At 38.6% G+C, this 17,807-nt stretch overlaps 1 protein-coding gene across 4 annotated transcripts in view; it reads left to right on the top strand.

The window, feature by feature from the left end:
• The window catches only part of FAM149B1 (family with sequence similarity 149 member B1), a 37,327-nt gene that overhangs the window by 2,908 nt on the left and 16,612 nt on the right, over positions 1-17,807 (top strand). For all 4 annotated transcript variants that reach the window (XR_011971506.1, XM_072628208.1, XM_072628210.1 and 1 more), the window contains exons 3-7: positions 796-925; positions 3,092-3,234; positions 3,384-3,500; positions 12,604-12,774; positions 17,465-17,652. Coding sequence is in view for 3 of the 4 variants with exons in the window: in XM_072628208.1 (XP_072484309.1) it covers positions 796-925; positions 3,092-3,234; positions 3,384-3,500; positions 12,604-12,774; positions 17,465-17,652 (749 nt within the window). In the remaining variant the exon portion in view is untranslated. The remainder of the gene's footprint in view (positions 1-795; positions 926-3,091; positions 3,235-3,383; positions 3,501-12,603; positions 12,775-17,464; positions 17,653-17,807) is intronic.

Raw genomic sequence — 17,807 nt, 5'->3', positions numbered from 1 at the left:
AATACAGACCTAGTAATGGTATTGCTGGATCAAAGGGTATGCACAGTTTTATAGCCCTTGGGCATAGTTCCAAATTGCTCTCCAGAATGGTTGGATCAGTTCCCATTCCTAACAGTAGATTAATATCCAGGTTTTCCCACATCCCCTCCAACATTTATCATTTTCCTTTTTTGTTATAGGTGTGAGATTGTACCTCAAAGTTGTTTTAATTTGCATGTCTCTAATCAATAGTGATTCAGAGCTTTTTTTCATGTAACTATAAATTGTTTTCATTTCTTTGTCTGCAAACTGCCTGTTCATATCCTTTGACCATTTAGCAATTGGGTGATGACTTGTGTTTTTATAAATTTGATTCGGTTATCTATATAGATATTTGAGAAATGGGGCCTTTATCAGGGAAACATGTTTGTAAATTTTTTCACCAGCTTTATTCCCTTAGGCTCTCATTTGCTCATGATGAAATTGTTTTATGCCAGATGTTTAAAAAAAGTGAGAGAATATTTAGAGAGTTGATGAGCTTCAGCAGTTATAATATTTGAAAATTAGAGTATTAATTATATTAATTTGAGTTCCATTTATCTATGTATTATTGTTACATTATAGTTATATTGAGTGCTGGTTACCATGGCACCCTGAAATGCCCTATAACTATTCAAATTGTACATTTCAGAAATTCCCTATTATATCCCTGTGCACATTTGTATACAAATTTTTTATAGTTTAATTTTCAAAACTTAAAAATATCTAAGAATTTTTCCTTTTTTTTCCCCTCTCCTCCTCAAATTGTGGATTTAGTGAATCTGACATCACACAAGAATCACCTTTTACATCAACTGACACTGGCAATTCCAGATCTGCCTTTCTGAGTTATGCTGATACAGGGATCTCTACTGAAGGCAGCTCAGACTTCTCCTGGGGATATGATGTGAGTTACATATAATTGGTCTGGTAGAATATTTTGTAAGGTAGGACCTAAAACTGAAAGTCAGAATTTACCAGCCTCTTCCCACTTTTCTACCTGTATTGCTACATTAAAATAATACTATCATGTAGTTGTATTTAGAAAGTAGCATTTTGTAATACTGCTTAGTACATAGTACCCCTAGTTTTCATCTACTGTGAGTTAAGAAAGTTAGCATTACCCTTTTACAGATATGGAAGTTTAAGCACAGATTCAAGCTGAATTGTTTATTTGTGAAATAGGGACAGGCACTCCCAGTTCTTTGGGTACTTACTGGGAAAGCCCAGGATGGCAACAGGAAGGGGGAAGTGGGGCTGCAGTCGTACTTTAATAAGGTACAGAGACAAGCAGTGAAAGGGGTACAGCAGCAGATGGTGTGGGGACAGGAAACAAGCAGCGTGGGAGAAAGGATGGGGAGGAGGAGACAGAATTATCACTCATGTAACCATAGATCTTAGTTGGGAGCACTAGGCAGCATGCTCCCAATGAAAGACAGAAGAGTACTTTGGTTGAGTCTGAGGAGCAGGACTTGGAGATCTCAAGCAGCGTGTTAGTAGATTTGGCCTATTGTTTGACCCATCTAGGTACTTTTGGATCCTGAATCTCATCCAACATATCATTTATACAACCAGCCATTGATTAAAATGTTAACTAGCTCAGGACCAAGATGAGATCCCTGATTCACTCCACTGGAGATAGTAACCTATTAATGACTTTATTTGAGGTCTAGATCTAGGTAACTATAACATCATCTAGCCCCTATCCCTCCGTCTTTTCAAGAAGGATAATATGAGAAACTTTATCAAATGCTACCTGAAATCTCTTTATACCAGTATATAATATTCCCTTTATCTACTAATTAGCAAGTTTTTCAAGAAGGAAATTAAGCTGTGCTGGCATTACCTATTCTTAATGAAGTCATGCTGGCTCTTAGTGATCATCTTTTTCTAGATGCTAACAAACTAGATCTTTAACAGCGTACTGTAGAATTTTGCCAGGAACCAAAGCCAAGCTAATGGATTTAAAAATTTCAGACTGTGTCCTGTTCACTTTTTAAAAAATTGGGGCATCATTTGCCTTTTTTGGTCCTGCAACAGCCCTCTAACTCTTCATGATTTATCACATTTAATGAACAGTAAGTCAGCAGTCACATGCACCAGTTCTTTTAATACCCTGGGGTATTATTTATTTAGAACTGGTCATTTGAATGCATTGAAGGCAAATAGTTGATCAATTATCATTTTTTCACTTATCTTAACCATTTTTATTCTTATCTTTCCCAAAGATCATTCTCTGTAGCAAAGAAAATTGAAGTAAAATTTGAGTAGTTATGCCCCTCTCATCCAATAAATCATCCTATTCACTCTGAGCAGAGATTGTGTTCTTTCTTTTTTCTTCTTCTGGTATATTTTATCTTCCTCTAGTATAGTACATCAAGTTTAATAAAATTTCAGTTTAAAGAGTTGTAGTTATCTTTATGGCCAGCTAGGCGATACAGTGAATAGACCACTGGGTGTCGAGTCAAGAAGACTCTTCTGAGCTCAGATTCAGCCTCAGACACTTACTAACTTTGTGACCCTGGGCAAGTCATTTCATCCTGTTTGCCTGTGTTTCTTTATCTGTAAAATGACCTATGGAAGGAAATGGCAAATTGCCTCAGTGACTTTGCCAAGAAAACCCCAGGTGGGTTTGTAAAAAGTTGGACATAACTAAAAACATCTGAACAACAACAGTATATATGTAGCAGAGGAATGTACATTTATACACATGTGTATGTGTGTGTGTGTAGCAGAGGAATAGGTAGAATTCATGTTTTTTCCTTTGCACTTATTTCCATTTGAAGGTTAAAATTTGAAATGTGGATAAGTCTTGGGGTTTTTTTTCATGTCCTGGTATAATTCTTCACTCAGCAGAGTTAAGAAAGGCTTCAGTATAAATTATATTTACAATAAAAGTCATTTGAATAATTTATGTACAGGCTGAAACCTTCCAATAATTTAACTTGTCTCATATGGAAACTTGATAGTTTTTCAGATTGAACAAATATTTAAATGACTTTAAAAGATTTTTTATGACTAACAGATTTCAAACCTATCAGGAAATGATTTTTTTCTGGATATTTATTTTTAGGAACTTGACCGAAATGCTACTGAAAAAGTTCAGTTGATGTTCACAGTTATTGATGAGCTTTTATATGAACAAAAGTCAAGCATTCACACAGAGGGTCTGCAGGAAGAGTGTCAACAGTGGACATCTACCTTTCCCCACCTCAGGTATTAAGGGGAAGGAGCAGAGTCTGATAGACGTTTGATCTTAAAAACAGAAAAGTACATGAACAAAAATGCTTGTATTTTGATACCATGGTGGTAATATTGATATGTGAACATGGGTGCATTACTTTATCTGTTTCTTTAATTTGAAGGATTCTGGGAAAGCAGATAGTCACTTCTTGTGAAGGTTATGGATTGTATCCTAGGTCTCCATCAGTTACTTCAGTCTCACATGAAACAACATTGAACCAAGAAAGAGAGTCTACTGTGTAAGTAGTAGAGCTTTTTACTTGTGCTGAAGCAGAAAGATACTTCTCCCTATCATCTGTTATTAAGTAGCAAAGGTTAAGTCTCTAAGTCTCATTACAGTGAACCTCATGACATTATTCAAATTGTTTAGTTGTACTAGAATTTTGTTCTATGAAATATTGTGTTGGTGAGCTGGCATCATCTATAAAAAGTCATATTTTGTTATGCAGAGATTTGTCTTTACATAACAATTACGTTAAATTAATTTTTTGTATACTTTTCAAAGAAAGTGTTAATTTGTTATAAAGAAACTTAAACATTAAGGAATTTTCTGGCTGATGTCTATCACTCGTTGACCATAAGTACCCCCTGGCAAAAGTAGCCTTAGTCTATTAAGTATTGTAAATACCCAGGCATAAGGAAATGAGGAACTACATTTTGGTACCTTTGAATGTAATGGCAGAGGATGCCTAGGTAAAGAGGCAGTCAAAAAGGGATTTCTTCTTGCACGCCTTGGGTATTGCAGCCTGTGGTCTTAGAGCACTGCCTGCTGTGGCCTATGAATCCAGTCTGGAAGCTCTAGGCTCAAGAGTCATATCTGACATTCTAACTGTGTGATCCTGGGGCAAATTACTTAACTTCTTAGTATCCCAGGTGATAAAATTGACAAAAACAGCAAAAAATGATACCATTCAGTGTTGGCAGTGTTGAGAGAAGAGGTTATCTTTCACATTGTCATTGAAACTGTAGAATGGGACAAATGGAGCAATATAGACAATAATGTATAATATATATAATGAGAACCCCCAATCAAATCATATCCTTTGATTCACCAGTTTAGTTGCACATACTGTATCCAAAAATTATTAGCAAGAAAAAAGACCATATTTGCACAAAAATGTTCATAGCTGCTTATTTACTACATAATTTTGAGAAACTGAAAACAAATTCTATGTCCAGTGGATGGGGAATGGTTGAATAAATTTATTTGGACAGATCCATTGTATCATAGATGTAGACATTTGTTCCACCACTGCAGATCACAATTCCCATCAGCACCTCACTGACCTGTGCAGTTGTTTTCCATATCCTTGTTTTTTAATGTTGGGATATTATGGTGCTGCAGAAACAACAGATATAAAGACTATTGAAAATAGAAGTACGGACCAATAAGAAATGAGGCAAAGCAAGGTTAACATACCCTACTTCAGAGATCAGTAATTTTCTCCATGAGTATTTCCTTCACCTGTGCAAATACCACCCCCTCTGATAAGTTAGTAGGTGGTCTTTCAAAGTTACCGTGGCTAAAAAGTTCATTATCCTGCAGCCAATATAGTGATGAGCTTCACCAGTCTTGGCCAGGCTGGTCCTTGGATGACAGATATATAGGCCATCACCAGGATTTTGTAAGGCCTACCAGAGATTATATTCCATACCCGTAGCTTTTAACGATTCAGAGTCACTCCTGTGAGACTTTAGTAGAGGTATACGGTTTAGGGGAGAACATTTTTGAACATGTACATTGTTAAATTTTAGGGATTTGGGGATTTAGTCCAATTTGGTTTAGTTACTAATATGTGTTGCATGTTAAGTTTATAATAAAACATTTTTTAAAAGGTAAATAAAGGTACTATCTCAGTAATGAAAGGAATGATGATTAAAAATTTAAGGTACACCAGTCAGACTTGCAGAGGTAAACAAAAATCATAAAATCCATTGTTCTCAGAGATACGAGGGAACAATTGCATATTAATTTTTAGTAACACCATAAATTGATGTAGTTTTTTTAAGAAATTGTTTAATTTGTTTCAGTATTTCAATGGATCTCATTGATATGACTATTCTTTCTACAGCTCAACTGTGCCTTCTCACTCTGTGTGATTCTTTTCTGTACCGTTTTACCACTCCTCCAGGGACAACCTGCTCAGTGCACTGGAGGACTTCCTGAAAGACTGTCTCCTTCATATCATTGCTCACACTGTCCAGCTTTTGTCCCTTACACTTTACTGCATTCTAATCATTTCAATTCACCAAGCATTTACCATGTGCCAGGTACTGTGCTAGGTCCTGAAAATAAGCCCCAAAACGAAGTAGTTCCCACCTTCAAGGAGTTACATTCCACTTGGGGAAACACATGCCTGTGAGTAATATGTATTTACTCACCTCTGTCCAGGTGACTGAATATGAAGTAATTGGGGGGACAGAAATGGGGAGAAAGCACAACTGGAATCAGGCAGGACTCTAGGAGGTGGTCCTTTAACTGAGCCTTAAAGGGGACTAGTAATTCCAAGAGATGCAGAAGAGGGGTAGCATCGTTCATAGGACAGGCCCAACATGGACCATGTACATAGGAAACAGCAGGAACGTATAACCATTGGAGATTTTCAGAAAGTGATTTGATCTCCTTTTCCATTTAGCAACAAGCCTCTTCTCTAGCAATCAATCAGTCACCATGCATTTATTAAGTACTTCAAAGGTGCCTCGCCCTGGGGTTGGCACTGGGAATGCAGATACAAAAATGAAACCATCCTTTCCTTTACAGAGAGGAGACAACATGTACACATAAATATAATAGCTAGAGTTTCTGTAGCATTTTAAAGCTTGCAAATTGTTTTATAAATGTCTCTCAATGTACAACATATACTATTGAAGTCATTTAGGGAGTGAAGTTTGGGTGGGCAGAAAAGGCCTCCTAGGAAGTGGCATTGGAACTGAGCTTTGATGGAAGCTGGGGATTTTAAGATGAGGTGGAACATGTTGAGGAACAGCAAGAAGGTCAGTTTGACCGGACTGAAGGTGAATGATGTTTACTAAACCTGGAAGGGTCAGTCGGAATCAAGTTGTGAAAAGTTTGGTTTGAAATGCTTAACAGACTTAGTTTACTTAGCAAGGCAGCACCAGATTATTTTTTTTCAGTGGATCTGTTATATAGCTTCCTTTCACAGACACCTATTTTGGAAGAGTCTGACTGGGCCAACAAAGATGAGTGCAAAATTTACCCATGGCTCTTCTTGGAACCTGGCAACACAAATCATAGCAATCAGCTGCCTTCTAGCTATTAACTTTTCTTTCAAATCCTCCAGTGGTCTCTTCAGAAAGGTGTGTCACTCCAGTGTAAAAACAGATGAAGGTGAGGATAGCAAAGAATATGTTGGAAAATATGTTTCAGGATCAAGAAATGATAAGAGGTTAGATGCTTTTAGGCTACTCAGAAGTCTGATATGTGTGCTGCATTAATATTTTCTTCAAGAAGTATCTAGAAGTGCTGAGCACAGAGAAGATCCCACAACAGCACAGGAAAGGAATGACTATCTTTAGACAGGAAATGACAGCGAGCCAGTGTGGGAATCATTTTAAAATCAGTCATCTCTGTGTGATCAGGTTAAGAAATAGAGGAAAAGTTAAAATTGACAGCAAATTAAATGGTAAAGTTGAGAATGCACTTCTTGCACAGCGTTCTAATCCACTCTACTTAAGCTATTGACTAAAAAGTGGAAATAGAGGAGATTCAAAACACTGACTCTCATTATCACTATTTTTTCTTAAGAGAAGTTTAACTGATTGAAGGAAGTTGCCCACAGCACAAGAGCTCAGAAGCTCTTCCAGCAAGCACACAATCTCCTTGCCAAGCAGAACCTGTGAAATCCAAACCCAAGTCACAGGCAAAGTATTACATGGAAGGGTGATATAAAATTATAACTGGTGTCCACAAAACAATTTAAAACATTGGAAATAAAAATCGGCTTACTGAAAAAAAAATCTTTGTGTGAGACCCAGCTAAGCCAGATCATCCTAAGAGCATTATAAATATAACTGGAAGGAGGATGACAAATAAATATGAAAAGGAAAAGATTTCCCAGCATGTCTTTAGCAGTCTGTTTCCATCATCAGTGCTACTGGAACTACTGGAACTACATTCACAGGATGGCAGGTTTGTAGAATTGGAAAAGATCTTAGAGATCATTTTGTCCAGTTCTCTTACTGTACAGAATTGGACCTTCTCAAATATCCCCAGTCAGTAAGCACTTATTAAGCACCTACCATGTGTCAGGGAGTATAGTGGATACTGAGGGTATAAAGGCAGAATACCCTCAAGGAGCTTACATTCTCATGGATGTAAATACAAGAGAAATGAATACAAGCTAGTTGAGGAGGTAGGCTTGTACTAGCAGCTAAGGGAAGGGAAAAAGGCTTCTTCAGAAGGTAGTTCTTGAGTAGAATTTTGAAGGAAACATTCTAAGGCAGAGCCAAGGAGGAAGTACATTCTTGGAAAAGGAGACAGCTAGTGTTGACACCACAGAGGTGGGGGAGATAGAGGGTTCTGTCCAGAGAATGACCAGGTCTATTTAACTGGACTGTAGAATTCAAGAAAAGAGTAATGAGCTTGGAAAAGTATGTTGGGGACAAGCAATGAAGGGCTTAGGAAGCCAAACAGACAAGTTTATTTTTTTTGTTCAGTCATTTTCAGAGGTGTCCAACTCTTCATGACCCCATTTGGGGTTTTCTTGACAGAGATACTGGAGTGATTTGCTATTTCCTTCTCCAGCTCATTTTACAGATGAGGAAACTGAGGCAAATAAGGTTAAGTGATTTGCTCAGAGTCTCACAGCTAGTTAGTGCCTGAGGCCAGATATAAACTCAGGAAGATGACTTCAGACCTGGTGCTCTATGTATATGGCACTGCCTCGGTGGCCCTAGCCAGGTTTATATTTGATCCTAAAGGCAATAAAGAACTATTGGAGTTTATTAAGCACAGGAGTAACCTGGCCAGATCTGCATTTTAGGAAAAATACTTTGGCTGCTATGTGGAGAATGGATTTTTGTGGTGGAAAAATCAGGTAGACCAATTAGGTTATTGAGATAGTCCATGTGAGATGTGATGAGAATGGGAGTTACAGTAGTAGTCATGTGAGAGAGAAGCAGATGGTTGTGAGAGATGTTGATAGAAATGACAAATTTGGCAACTGATTGGATATGAGTTATAAGGGAAAGAGGTCTCAAAAGAGAGCTCTAAGGGTGTGAACCTAGGAAAAAATAGAGAAGTTTAGGGTTTTAGAAATGTTGGGTTTGAAATGCCTACAGGACAGACGAGTTTGAAGTATTCAGTAGTTATACCATGGCTAGATACCTAGATTTTTGTTCATCTGCATAAAGAAGATCATTAAACCCCTGAGAACTGATGAAGCCATTAAGTGAGAGATTATTGTGAGTATAGAATCTCAATACCTGAGCCTCTTTTATGGGGAAGTAGAATTCAAGATAAAATTGGAAGGACTAACAGTACCTGATCATCTAAATTCAGAAGAAACTGTGTTGGACATGACACAATTGTAATGGAATCTGTATTTATAGAATCAGTATTTCAGAATATCTTTAAAAGATTCTAAAAGAATAGAAAGATTATTGACACTATTATCAAAAAAAGGGGTATGGGGGCGAGAAGATATCAGGAGCAACTCACCATTTGATAAAGGTTTCCTGAAAATGGTTTACGTTTGTCACAGGCGTCTAACCCTGTATGAGAAAGGATTTTGCAGGTGACTACCACAGTAGACTGTCTCCACAGTCCCACAGTTGACTAAAGGGGTATAGAAAATAAAAATCCCCATTGTTTGTGCTTGTTTCTTACAAAAAAGCATCTGACTTGGAAGAGCAAGATGTATCTTTAATGACTTCCCTTCAACAAGTTATTTCCCATAGCTAGGTTAAGATCATATAAAATTACTCGGTCAATAACTGCTCCACAAGGAGCCAAACGTTGTACTGAGCGCTGGGGATACAAAGAAAGAGGAAGTGGCCATTACCCTCAAGGAGCCATTCTAGGGGGGAGACACTGTACATAAAATAGGGTGTGTGTGTGTGTAATTATATATAAGATACATAGAGCAGCTACAAGGTAACCTTAGAAAACAAAACACTGACATCGGGGAACTGGGAAAGGCCTTATGCAAAAAAAAATGAATTTTGAAGAGGAGGAGGTTAAGGAGAACATTCTGAGCCTGTGCCCCAAAATACTCCCAAAGATGGAGCAAGTAGGACCACACTGCTAGAGTATGGAGTGCATGGAAGGGAGCATTGTGTAAAAAGATCAGAAAGGTGGAAAAGGGCCAACTGCAAAGAGCTTTAAGTGACAGTTGCCACTGCCTGATGGTCCTTGAGTTATCAATATCAAGTCAGGCAAAAACTAGCATGGACAGATAGCTCTTGTTACAGGGGAAAAGGGAGTTGCTGGTAATCACTGAAAGTACAGCACAATTTCCCAGATTTACTCCAGGTTGTGGGTTTGTGTTTTTAATTTATACCTGCTTCATTAAAAAATAGCAAATTCACTCTTCACATTTTATTGCCAATGGCTCCTAAAGATTGTCTGTAAACTGAAGCTTAGCTATCTCAGCAAACCCCTATCCCTTGCTAATTTAGGAGTCAGAATTGGATATTCATCAGTGTTATAGAGGAGGTCCTGTAAGAGTTAAATAGAAGAATGTTTCCATAGAGAGAGTGAAGTCTCCAGATGCGCCTGTTGGAGGATAAGATGATTTAAATCAAGCTCTGTAAAATTGCAGGACTTCTTCAGTAAGATCAGCAGCCACTCAAAAAAATTTAACCTAGCCATCTCTACATAAGAAACACAAGTAAATAATGAATACCCTACTTATGACATGTGGTTGGAAGAATTCCTTGAGTTAGTCCATCAATACCTATGTATATGAGACAATGTAGATGAACATCGAGTGAGGTACAGAAATGATTATGAACAAGAGAATGTGTTGAATTGCACTGGGATGTTTGCCAGATGCTTTCAATGATCACTGGCTAGGACTTGACCTCATGTTGAGCTGTATGTTCATATCACTCTGACTCAGGGATTAATCAGCAAACTTTTGCTTAATGACTTGTATATAGAGAATGCTGTACTGGAGAGATTAAGGAAATACAGAAAATAATTTCTGTAATTGGTCATAGCAATACTGTTTATAATATTAAATACTAGAAAGAATTCAAATGCCTTTCATCATCCCAGAAATGGTTAAGTTAAACGTAGAATATAATATAGCAATTAAAAATAATGAACATGTAGATAATACATTCTCAATATAATATTGGACAGTTTTAGAAATAGTAGCCATCACAAGTCAAGAAAAGGAAATTAAAGGAATAAATATGGACAAGAGAGGTTTAAATAATTATATGTACAGATGATATATTTTATTGAGATAATTCAAGAGCCTTAATAAAATTAGCCACAATTGAAGCTTTAGTAAATAGGACATAAAACCCATCAAACCAATTGTATTTCCATTTTACTAACAACAACATAAGAGAAATAAATTGATAGAAATAATCATTAGTACCTAAAGATAAAATGTCACATTATATAAAGACAGTTATAAAATAACTTTTGTAGAATTAAAGTAAGAATTATGAAATTGTAGCGAAATCACAAAACCCACAGATTAGCAGATTTGGGGAGGACCTCAGAGCTTTCTCCAAACCATACTGGAGCAGAAATAATTATCCTCCACACCCTCTCTGAGAGGGTCAGTGTGCCTTTGCTTGGAGATATTTGGTGAGGGGACACAATACCTAAGGAATGGTCCTTACATTTAGTCTAAAACTTCTCTGCAGCCCTCTCCCTTCTCCCTTTGCTCCTAGTATTGTGCTCTGGGCCAAGGAGAACATGTCTGATTTATCTTCCACATGTTCACCCTTCAGGAACTTGAAGATCATTATCATGATTATGCCTCTTTACACTCCCCTACCTCCATGCCTGTCACCTGTTCCACAAGCTCAGCATCCTCATTTCTTTCAGCTGATGGTCGTATGGTGTAGGCTCACTTTGACTCATTTTCCTAACTGATTGAGGTGGGGAAGTTGGATTGTTGTGAGGTTCATACAATCCATATATACCAACCAATTAAAATCTTGGTTTATGGATGGATTTCCAGGACTCTCCCCTTCCTTCATCAGTGAGTTTAGTACCTGGCTTCAAATCATTCTTTCCCCTCTATCTCCTGCCCTCATGCTCTTTCAACATATATATTGATATTCCCTCAAGAACCCCAACCTCACAGTTCCTCAGCTTGCTCATTCTTATGGCCTCCTCCTCTGCCTCACCTTATCTGCACACAAAGATAGTCATACCGTCTCCCACACAAATGCACCACTTCCAAGTTCATGAACTCTGAAATTTCCTTATCTACTCACAATCTAATAGCATCTTTCTCAGCCTTCCAATATAAAACTCTGCTCTTTGTCCATACCATGATCTCCAATATCTCGATCCCTCAGTTCTCTCCCAGACCATCATCCTAGCTAGCTATGCACTCTTCTTTTCTCCATCTTGAGCTCTGGTGAACAAGATCAATTCTACACTGTCTTCTTAGATCCACTAGTTGTACCCTGCCAAGCCGTGTATTGCCTCTGTCATCCAGTGGCTTCACTCCTATAAACATGCAGCTGAAGGAAGGTGGAGAAAATCACATAATAGTCCTGACTGGATTCACCACAAATTTATGTTACATAATTTTAACTAGGCCCTTGCTTCTTTTAGGCAATCTTTTTACATCTCCCTAATTGACTAAATCACTTAGCACTTACCATAGCGGATCTTCCAACCTTCTTATCCCTCTCAAACTCCTATTTCTCTTTGCTTCATATTTTACTGAAAAAAAATAGAAGCTGTTCTTGGTGAGATCCCTCTTCTCTCCTGTTCCCCATCTCCTGTCACTATCTGACACTATCTCCTCCAAGACTCTTGTGTTACATGATGAGGTAGCCCTTCTCCTTGCCAAAACAAACCCCTGTACATCCACAAGTCATATTCCACTCTGTCTCCTGCAGCAGTTTGCCCCTCTATCATCCCCACTCACTTATCTTTGGTCTCTTCCTATCTGCTGATTCCTTCCCGATTGCCTCCAAACATGCTCATGTTCCTCCTATGCTAAAAAAACTCACTTGATCCCTCCATCTCTACTATCATCCTGTGTCTGTTATGCCCTTTGCAGGATAGTCAGGAAAGTACAGAAAATTTGAGGGTTTCCCTGGATCCCATGACAGTATAAGACAGTATTCTTGGTTGAAGAGTGCCCAGTAATTTATCTTTGCCTTTTCCTTCTCCCTCAGGTTTGGTATAAGAGGTAAGAAGTTACCATTGTCCCTTTCTTATGTCCATAAAGATGCTTCTGTCTCCAAATCACCAAGCGAATGTTGTGTGGAAAGAGAAGATGAAGAAGAGGGGGTGATTGTCTCAGAAGGAATAATAGAAGAGTATCTAGCCTTCGACACGACCGACAAGTGGGTAGTTTGACTTTTAAGCTATTTACCTCTTTTTTCCACACGATGTTGTGGTTTATATATAATTTGTCATCTAAACTTAGTTACTGTGTGAATTAGATTTACCTTAGTTTCATGGGTGTTTTTATTTGCCATTGTTTCTTTAGCTTCCAAAACTAGTATTGATATTTCCTTTGTTGGACTAGTTCTCATTGCCCCTCCTGCACTGCATTTACTTGTATATTCTCTACGCATCTGCACCCCTTCTCAGAGTTGGAAGCAACCCTCACAGCCATCTAGTTGAGCCCATACCTGAACAAGAAACCTCTCAGTATCCTACCTGAGTATTCTGGATTTTCAAGCTTTTGTTTAAAGACCTCCAATACAGGTCTTCCTTCCCAAGCAACACGTTTCACTTTGAGCTATCTCTAAGAACAGGAAGTTTTTCCATACAGCAAACCTAAATTTTCCTTTCTGCAAGCAAAGTTTTCTTGTTGGTGTCTTATCTCCTTCTTTGAGCCCCTGTAATTCTCCTGGTTCCCTCTGTCCCTCATTCTTGCCAGAAATTTAGTGCCCTTATGTTGTAGACTGGCTAACCAAAGCTCCCCACTGATCCACTACGCCAGACTTTCCTCTCCTCTCAGTTTATTTCACTGCATATTAGGAAAGCAAACTCATTAAGCTTGTTTGTACCAAGAGATGAGCCGTAACTAATATTTCCTCCATTCTTACACTTCTCCAGGTTTTTGCTTCTTAATAGCAACTGGATTTCTAATTGGTAGGATTTAGAGTGCATAGGGGATATTTTATTTCTTTGTTGAAGTGAAAATTGGGCTTTCCTTAAATTATACTACTCAGCTTCAATTTTACTTCCACTCATTATTGCTCTAATTCTTCCCCTTCTGACAGGTTTATGTATGTTGCTTGAGTCCCAGGAGGTCCGCTGGATCTGAAACACAATGAAAATATACTAATTCTCACTGTCAGGGTGGGAAATTTGCCCATATAAACCAGGTGTATCCAAAAACATCTGTGTTCTACCAATCCTAGTTTCTAGCTCCCAGGGAGGTATATGTGTGTGCTCCTTGAACACCTTGGCTGTGGACATTCCATGTTGGAAATTAAGGAAGAACTAGTTGTTGTTTTTCATTTGTTTCATTTGGATCTGACTCTTTGTGAACTTACTTGGGGTTTTCTTTTTTTCTTTTTAAATATTTAGTTATTTTTAGTTTTCAATATTCATTTCCACAAGATTTTGAGTTCCAAGTTTTCTCCCCATCTCTCCCCTCCCCCGACCCCAAGACACTGTGTATTCTGATTACCCCTTCCCCCAATCTGCCCTCCCTTCTATCACATCCCTCCTTCCCCTTATACCCATCTTCTCTCCTTTCTTGTAGGGCAAGATAGATTTCTATACCCCGTTACCTGTATATCTTATTTCCCAGTTGCATGTAAAAACAATTTTTAACATTTGTTTTTAAAACTTTGAGTTCCAACTTCTTTCCCTTCCTCCCTCCCCTCCCACCCCTACTGAAAAGGCAAGCAATTCAATATAGTTATGCAAAAGACTTCCATAAAAGTAATGTGAAAGACTACATTTCCCTCCATCCTATCCTGCCCCCCATTTATTCTATTCTCTCTTTTGACCTTGACCCTCACCAAAAGTGTTTACTTCTAATTACCCCCTCTTCCCATTTGCCCTCCCTTCTATCATCCCCCCCACAACCCACTTATCCCCTTCTCCCCTACTTTCCTGTAGTGTAAGATAGATTTTCATACCAAATTGAGTGTGCATGTTATTCCCTCCTTAAGCTAAATGTAAGTAAGCTTCACTTTTTCCCTCTCACTTTCCCTCTTTTCCCCTCCATTGAAAAAGCTTTTTCTTGCCTCTTTTATGAGAGATAATTTGCCCCATTTTATTTCTCCCTTTCTCCTCCCAATATATTCCTCGCTCACCCCTTAATTTTATTTTTTTAGATACCATCCCTTCCTATTCAACTTACCCTGTGCCCTCTGTCTATGTGTATATAATTCCTCCAACTACCTAAATACTGAGAAAAGTCTCAAGAGTTAAAAATATTATCTTTCCATGCGGGAATGTAAACAGTTCAATTTTAATAAGTCCCTTTATGATTTCTCTTTCCTGTTTACCTTTCCATGCTTCTCTTGATTCTTGTGTTTGAAAGTCAAATTTTCTATTCAGCTGTGGTCTTTTCATCAAGAATGCTTGAAAGTCATCTATTTCGTTGAATGACCATTTTTTTCCTCTGAAGTGTTATGCTCAGGTTTGCTGGGTAGGTGATTCTTGATTTTAATCCTAGCTCCTTTGACTTCTGTAATATCATATTCCAAGCTCTTTGATCCCTTAATGTAGAAGCTGCTAGATCTTGTGTTATCCTGATTGTATGTCCACAATACTTGAGGTTTTCTTTTTCTTGCTGCTTGCAATATTTTCTCCTTGATCTGGGAACTCTGGAATTTGGCTACAGTATTCCTAGAAGTTTACCTTTTGGAATCTCTTTCAGGAGGTAATCAATGGATTCTTTCAGTATTTATTTTACACTCTGGTTCTAGAATATCAGGGCAGTTTTCCTTGATAATTTCATGAAAGGTAACCTCTGGGTTCTTTTTTTGATCATGGCTTTCAAGTAGTCCCATAATTTTTAAATTGTTTCTCCTGGATCTATTTTCCAGGTCAGTTGTTTTTCCAATGAGATATTTCACATTGGTCTGCTACTTTTTCATTCCTTTAGTTTTGTTTTATGATTTCTTGATTTTTCATAAAGTCATTAGTTTCCATCTGCTTCATTCTAATCTTTAAGGAATTATTTTCTTTAATGAGCTTTTGGACCTCCTTTTTCATCTGGCCAATTCTGCTTTTTAGGGCATTCTTCTCTTCATTAGTTTGTTGAATCTCATCTGTCATTTGGGTTAGTCTATTTTCTACAGTGCTATTTTCTTCAGCATTTTTTTTTGGGGGGGGGGGTCTCCTTTAGCAAGCTGTTGACTTGCTTTTCATGATTTTCTTGCATCACTCTCATTTCTCTTTCCAGTTTTTGCTCTGCTTCTCCTACTTGATTTTCAAAATCCTTTTTGAGCTCTTCCATGGCCTGAGAGCAATTCATATTTTTCTTGGAGGTTTTGAATGGAGGAACTTTGACATGTTTGCATGTTTTGGTCTTCCTTGTCACCAAAGTAAGATTCTATAGTCTGATTTTTTTTTCTGGTTTTTGCTGATTTCCCCAGCCATTTACTTGACTTTTGAGCTCTTTGTCAAGGTAGTTCTCTGCTTCCAGTGGGGGTGAGGGTGCACTGTCAGCCAATGATTCCCCCACAATCTGTGGACTTAGAGCTCCAGAAACAGTCACTGTCTCTGCCCCTGCTGCTGCTGTGACTGCCACAGGTTCCTCCACCTCCTCCTCACTCTGCCACCCTGGGGATGGGGTCAGATTCCACTCTCTTGCACTGGTTCCACAGTCTTTTTCCACTGACCTTCCAGTTTGTTCTCAGCGTGTTGTGGTCATGAAGTCTGGAAAGTACCACAAGTGTGAGAGATTCAGTCCCCCCAAGGCCTTCTCAGGTCCCCTCTGTGCACTCACGGCCCACACTGAACTGCACTGTGCTCCCAGTATGGCCTGATAGCTACTTCCTGGCAACCTTCCAGGCTGCCTTGGGCTGGAGATTTGTTTCACTCTGTCATTCTGTGGGTTCTGCAGCTCCAGAATTTGTTTAGAGCCATTTTTACAGGTATTTGACTGGGCTTGGGGAAGGGCTGTAGAAAGTCCATGCTGATACTCCACAATCTTGGCTCTGCCCCTATCTGGGGTTTTCTTGGCAGAGAAACTGGAATGGCTTGTCATTTCCTTCTCCAAGATATTTTACAGATAAAGAAATTGAGGCAAACAGAGTTAAGTGACTTGCCCAGGGTCTCATAGCTAGGAAGTATCTGAAGCCAGATTTGAACTCAAATCTTCCTGACTCAAGACCCAGCACTCTTTCCAGCGTGCCACCTAGCTGCCTGGCCTATAGATCCGAGGGAGTTTTAAAAGGACCTCAGAGCATTTTCCTCCTCTTCCCAGTTCTTCATTTTTCCCATAGCCAGCCTTAGAAATTCTTGCCTTGGTTTGATTGAGTAAAAGTTATATTGATCATGTTCATTTACTGAAATTGTTTGCTCTTCATGCTTCATCTGTCTCCTTTATCTTAGTTGCTCCCGATCTTGTCTTACCTATCTCTGCATGTGTCCCCTCCCCGCAAGAAGGATGTAAGCTCCTGGAGGCCAGAACTGTTTCTTTTTTCAGCTTGGTCTCTCCAGCACCCAGCAAACGGTGTTTTGAAAGGTTTTGTTAAAATTTTAATTACCATACATCATAAGAATCACTCATACCACTAAATAAGTATCAGATTAATGTTGTTGTAAGTTATAAATTATAATAATACTAAATACTGTTCAGGTGTGTTTAGCCTTCTCGTTGTTAACCTAGCATGATCACCGATCAGCTCAGAATTTTAAAAATATTACAGGGTATTTCACACAGTACTTGCAGGGGAAATGAAGAAATTTGTAATGAAAATACAGTGTCTCTTCACACATGTAGCTTATAAAAAGGGGGATTACGGTAAGATCAATCCAATCAGCAATGCTTAATTTTCCATAGATAACAGGAACCAAGTGTCTTTACTGCCTTCCCTTTCTTTCCTTCTGTCTTAGGGAAGATAGGTTACATGGAAGAAAATTAGGCCTGTCTTGTGAGAGAAAAAAATTAGGGTATCCTCCCATTGCTCCATTTCATTGCATGAAGGAGGATGTTCTTGCCTATGTGTTTGACAACGTGTGGAGCAAGATGCTGGACTGCATGGAGGAGCTGATTCGGAGGCACTGGGAGGGATCAGCTTCAGGTAGGGATCTGTGTGGAAACAGCATTAAGAAAAAGCCTCATTCTCCTCAGACTCAGCCTCAAAAGGAGAGGCAGTGGAGTCTCAGCCCCTTATGCTCCTCAAGGGCTGAAAGAGCCAGTTTGGGGCCTGGCAAGTAGTTTTCATATTGAGTAAAA

The sequence above is a fragment of the Notamacropus eugenii genome, chromosome 1, assembly GCF_028372415.1.
Source record: "Notamacropus eugenii isolate mMacEug1 chromosome 1, mMacEug1.pri_v2, whole genome shotgun sequence".
Classification (NCBI taxonomy): domain Eukaryota; kingdom Metazoa; phylum Chordata; class Mammalia; order Diprotodontia; family Macropodidae; genus Notamacropus; species Notamacropus eugenii.
Note: the sequence above shows the minus strand (reverse complement) of the source record. Positions and strands in the feature narration are given on the sequence as shown.